The sequence below is a fragment of the Vidua chalybeata genome, chromosome 5 (genome assembly GCF_026979565.1).
Source record: "Vidua chalybeata isolate OUT-0048 chromosome 5, bVidCha1 merged haplotype, whole genome shotgun sequence".
In the NCBI taxonomy this organism is placed as follows: Eukaryota; Metazoa; Chordata; class Aves; order Passeriformes; family Viduidae; genus Vidua; species Vidua chalybeata.
In genome coordinates, this window is record NC_071534.1 from 60,572,810 (window position 1) to 60,578,809 (window position 6,000).

Here is a 6,000-nt window from a genome sequence, read left to right on the forward strand (position 1 = left end):
TGAAAAGATCAACTTCTAGAAGTCTAGGAGAAAAATCTGGTTTTTAACTTATCTAAATGTCATATTTGATTTAGATGCTGATGCTAATGAAGATTCCTCTCCCCCACTCCCAGAAAGAACACCAGAATCATTTGTATTAGCAAGTGAACAGAGTGAGTTTTTGATGTTTGGTGATAATTGGAGATAAAATGTGAAGAGCATGTCAATATTGTATTTGAGTACCTCTGATTTTTGGTTAATCTGTTGGAACAATTAGTAAAATGGAATGAAATATAGCATGTGCAGTAGCTTATTTTGGGATTTAACTTTTGCACACCCTTGAATACAGAGAAATTATTTTTAATTTTCTGACTATATATGTTGTTATATGATATTTAACTAATTGGGGGCTTCAATATTAGTAGAGCTGGTTTTCAGTCTGAAGGGTATGGAAAAGAGACGATACAGTGGGGAAATGCAGTAGGGTTAGGGAATTTCCCAGCTATTTTAGTTTCCTACTGCTCCCAGGCGGGGAGTGGGTATGCACACGAACAGTGTTTACCTGCTCCCCCTTTCTTGGGCATAGGAAAGATGATGACACTTCACTCATGTAGTGAACAAGCCCAGTTAGCCAAGTTTAATGTAGCTCACTCTTTGATTGTGTCAAAAGAGTAATTGCAGGAGAAAGGAACAAAATGAACATCCACAATGCAAACACTTTACTCTTATGCTTTGAGTTATATTGTGGCATTTTGCCTTTTCTGGAGCACTTTTCATGTAAAGAGATTTTCATGTTTTTACAAGCATTTAATCTTAAAAAAAAAAAAAAAAAAAGGTTTAGAGCACATTTCTAATGCTGTGTACTAATGTCTCATCATGAGGAGATCTGAAGTATGAGCTGATTTAATTCTTCCTAGGCACACCCTTGCCGAAGCCAGTTGTGATTGCACAGTCGGAGTGGAACGTGCTGCGTGATCAGCACCTGCCTGAGCAAACAGCCTCCCCAGTAAGTGCAGCAGACAAGTCTGTACTCATCAGTCATTTCTGGTTTGGTTGGGAGCTACAACAAAAAGTAAAATACATACTGGTGAGAAGTTGCAGCTGTTGGTCATCTACAACTGGCCAGGTTTTCCTCTGCCTGAGCTGCTGAATTGATGTGAAGAGCATGTTTTCTTTCCAAGAAAATTATCTGTTTTTCTAAGGTCAGCAATATTTTTAAAAGGAATACTCCTAAATATATGTTAAACTATGGCTTTAAGAGTGTAAATATGCTGCTTTTAGGGAGCTTGCTGTCTGCCCTTAATAGATCTTTGGCCAATTCAAACTCGAAGAGAACAGCAGTCTCTCATCTAAACTTCTGCAGGGCCTCAGCCCAGGCTAACCAGAGCTTTTTCCAGCTGGGTCTTGAAAACCTCCAGGGATGGATGCTTATGGGCAACTTGTTTCGCTGCCTGAAAATGGTTTTCCCTTATGTCCATATTTATTTTAAATAAACCATTTTTGCCCATCAGATTTCACTTTTCACTCATCCGGCTCACAGTCATCCTGCATGAACAGCTGGCAAAACTTCAAAAGCATATAAGTCCTTTTTACATTTGTCTTTTTTTCATGTGCCCCCAATATCTCATTTAAAAATATGACAAAAAGAGATAGATATGAATTTTCAGGGACTGTAAATGTAGTGTGAGAACTAACCTACCTAAATTTGCAAACAACTTGCAGTGTCATGTTTTCAAATTTTTATTAAATGCTAAGGTTCTAATAGTAAATTCTCATACTAACTACTGTAGCATTTTTGTCAGTGTTGAGTCAAGTCAAAAATGTAGAGCCAAATAAGTATTTCCATGAATGTTATGTAGTTTTGGTGATGTTTTCATAATCTTAAATTTCTGATTTTCTTTTCATTTTCTGGAAGTGGTTTGTGTAATTATTTTTTATATCTCTCATTAACAGGGTTTGAAACCGACTTCACCTATACTACCTGGTAAGTGGTGGAAGCTTTTCTAATTTTTTTGTTCAAAATACATTTTGCCTACTGAACAAAAATTTGCCTGAACTTGGTGTTTGCTCTGAAGATATCCAAGTAGATTGTTTAATATACTTCTATTATACTAAATATATTGTTACCTATGATGTCTAAGCACCTTTAGTTTAGAAAGAACATGAACTGAAATCTTTATGTTGATGTATCAAATGGCACTGTGAGCTTTTGCTATAAATAGATGCTATGTAGGATTTCAGCTATCCATACAAACTAAGAAAAAAGAATAATCCAGATATGGAAAGCAGGAATATGTTGCTATCACTGAACACTTACTTCATAAACAATTTTCAAGTTTCACTTTTAGGAAACGAGAAATTGGCTTTCAAATCTTTGTTCTTGTAAATAATATTTGCTGCCACTTTTCTGGACTGTAATGACAAGTGGCATTACCACAGTGGTGACTAAGTGAATGTTACAGTGAGGGGTCTGTGTCTTTTTTCTAGATCGTCCTGAACGAAGCAACAAAACACCAACTGACATTTTACCTCAGATTTCTTTCTCTGGTTCCACTGACACAAGAGGTCAAATTTCAGAATTTCCTGCAGAAGTAACAGATATTGGTAATTACAATTTTTTCAAAATATAATCACTAGATGACTTAAACAGAGGATTCACTATCAGTACTGGTTTGGATAGCTGCTACGATTGCCACCCTACAACTTACTTAGATGCAGAACCTGCCTATTCTCCTTCAGTACTGTTTTCCCCAGAATAAATGATGAAATAATTTTTCACTTTGAAAAAAAACCTGGAGGTATAAAATATAGAATTTGTCAAATGGGTTATTATTTTTGTAAAGTTTTGTAAATTTTTGAAAACTTCCAGAAATAATACCTGATAACAGCCTAGGTATGCAGAGAAGGAGGGGAAAAAAAAAGATAACAAAGGCTGTAATACTGTGTTTAATGAAAAGTACTTTCCAGTGATGTTTAATACTGATCTATAATGGTATACAAATTTTTCATATTTGTATTTCCTACAGCTAGAGTGCCTTCAGAATTCCATGTATATCAAAGTGTTTTTCTAGCCCTGAGAGTAAATCTATTCTGTAAGAGCTGAAGCCATGTCTTGGTGATCTTCTGACTGCTGCCAGCCTTTGTGAGCCTGTGTTGTCCCAACAGACAGAAATATTAAATACATTTCTTTCCTTAGGTTTTGGTAACCGCTGTGCAAAGCCCAGGGGACCAAGAGAGCCACCCTCAGAATGGACATGATCCAAGAACCAATGGACATACTATCAATAAATTATACTGGAAAACTCAAGTGCCACTGAGAACTAGAGAAATAGTGTTCCACTTTCCTGGGGGGCGACTAACACAGAGCAGTGTAGATCTAACTATCAATGGTACATTCTTGCAGTACATCCCATGCAAAACCTGACACATGGTTCACAACAGTGGATTCCAGTATTACAACATTTTGCTGGGGCCATCTACCTGCCTTACTACACTTAGGAGAAAGTATTACATATGATTTATTTTGTAACTTCAAGTATTATTGCCTTAATGTCTTTTAACCCTGTTACACGCTGCTTGTAGACATATGTTAATATAGTAATACTTTTGACAGATTGTGTTTATGGACTACTTTTTGCTAACATTTGATTACCATGTATGCATTATTTTGTATATGTACAGGGCAAGTAAGTATATAATTTGATAAAGTTGCAATCATAAAATATTAACAGAAGATGTAAGAAATCTCTGCATGGTCTAAATTTTTGTGTACCTTATTTGTAAGTTATTTGCCCTGAAGTTTTAGAAAATAGTTTCTGGGGTTTTTTACAAAAATTGCTGGACACACACAGCCAGAATTGCAGGTTAGCAGAGATAAAGATTGTAATGCATTTTGTAAATTGTAAGCAAAAGGTTATTTTTATATTATATACTGTTTAATTGTCAGACCTGATTTGTTCTGGTTTTCATCTGGTCATGGAGATTCAGTAAGTGCCTTGGAACAGTATTGAATTCTCTTAGCCTGTGTATGTTTCTTCAGTGTTTTGAGTTCATCTGGAATTAGATTATCAAAAATATTTGTATGTTTCTTAGTATATTTGACCTGCCAGTAAAAGAGAAACCATTTTACATAATTGACACTCCTTAGTTTTCATTTTAATGTTTCATCAGTTGCAATCTTTAGAAAGTTCATCTCTATCACCTTTCTGTATAGTAGGATTTTACTGTTTTAATACAGCGTGTTTCTAATTTGGGAAAACCAGAACACACTGGTAAAAGGACTGTTCAATACCACTGTCTTCTCTTACAGATGGGGAATACAATTTATGTTGTTCAGCGACTGTTTATGTAAGAAAGCAACTTATATGAAGGTTCACCTGGAGCCCTTGCAGCTACACTGTATCTTGGCAATATATTATGTCAAGAGTTAATCCTTATAAGGATTCCTTACTTAAACTTTTCTGTAATACAATCTTTAAATTAAAGAAAGTAAAAATCTCACTCTGGGTGTTTTTACTCTTAGGAAAGAAAATTGTGTCCAAAAGCCAAGTGTAACAGAGTGAAGGACGGCAGTCTGGCTAAGCTTACAGATCTCATACTTGAACAGAACACTGACACTCAGAACCTTATTTTTAGTAACTACTTTAAAAGTTCTGGCTAGCAAGAATGCCAGAGAAACAAAGAAGAATGTTCAGAATAAAATGTTCATTTTAGGTAGTGAAACTATATTAATCTGAACTTCAGCTGGAAACATTGTCTGATCTGCTACTTGTATCTTTAGTGTCTCTGGTAAAAGAGAGCTAATGCCCCGACAGCAGCTGTGTTGTAACCTCCTGAAGGTACATAACTGGCAATTACTGTCTCTGACTCTGGATTTAATCATCATGTGCTTGGTACATGTGACAGACTGCCAAGCTGGGGAGCTCTTTCAAAGAACTGTGTGCACTATAAATATTTCTCATGAATGTAGTTTTGCAGTTATTCATTTAAAAATAAATAATTCAATGATATATGCCATCTGGGATAACCTATATCCACTATATTCCTGACTTGTAAACAGTTCAGACAGCTGGAATGTTCTGCAGTTGGCAGAATAAGGCTGGCCTGAACTTTGTCTTCCTTCCCTTGTGTTGCAGATGATTAGCTCAGACTTTCACTCTTACAGAGCTCCTGTGGATTTGTCAGGCAAGATGGGCTGTCAGCACCCCTGGGCAGTCCAAATCACTGGAACATTTGGGGGAAAAAACGTTAAATAAGAAAACTTCCAAATATGTTTTGCATGTACTTTTCAAGGATCCCTTCCATATTTGTCCACCAATAAAACACAAATCTGTGCAGGTAGTAGATTTTCTGGTTTTCACAGATGAATTTCACTTAATAGCAAAGGCTGACCCAAATCTTTGCACTATATACAGGTCATCTAGTTGTGTTAATTAATGTACATCCAGGTTCATCTTTTTGCCCCCCACTTTGTTTTGTACAGATTTGGATCATATCCCAGGCTGAGTTTGTCAGGGAAAAAAAAGAAAGGTTGCAGCTTTTCTTTGCTTTAGTGATAAAAAACTGCAATTGTCCAGTATGGATTTCTGTTTCTTTTGAAAGAGCTGATTCACAACTTGCTGTTCCCTGATTTGGGTTTTATATTTTCACCTATTGTATTTCAGATAAGCTGGCAGTTTTAGGAGCAAGGTGAAACCTGCCCAATGTCATTACTTTGTGTATCCACTGTTGGGGGTGGTGCAGAGATAGCTGCAGCTCTGGATGCTTTACGCTAAAGAGTTTCACATCGTAACTTTGAATTATCGTCTTAACAGCTTCATCAAAAAAAACACTAGATCTTCCCTTGTGGTTTATTTGAAATGGAATCTAAAAGGGTTTAGAGCATTTCATTGCCTTGCAAATTATCACTGAAGCCATTTTGTACATATATTGAAATCAATCCTGTTTAGTTCCAGTCTTACACATTACTTTTTCTGAAAGCAGCCTTCAGCTTTCATCTCTGAAGTACAGCTTTTCAGGCAT

At 36.1% G+C, this 6,000-nt stretch overlaps 1 protein-coding gene across 1 annotated transcript in view; it reads left to right on the top strand.

Annotated features, from left to right (window-relative positions):
* Positions 1-4,479, top strand: part of PTPN12 (protein tyrosine phosphatase non-receptor type 12) — a 69,170-nt gene extending 64,691 nt beyond the window's left edge. Inside the window, exons 14-18 of the mRNA XM_053943631.1 lie at positions 75-152; positions 897-985; positions 1,933-1,963; positions 2,467-2,583; positions 3,176-4,479. Coding sequence (XP_053799606.1) covers positions 75-152; positions 897-985; positions 1,933-1,963; positions 2,467-2,583; positions 3,176-3,237 — 377 coding nt within the window. The 3' untranslated portion in view covers positions 3,238-4,479. The remainder of the gene's footprint in view (positions 1-74; positions 153-896; positions 986-1,932; positions 1,964-2,466; positions 2,584-3,175) is intronic.
* The last annotated feature ends 1,521 nt before the right edge of the window (positions 4,480-6,000 follow it).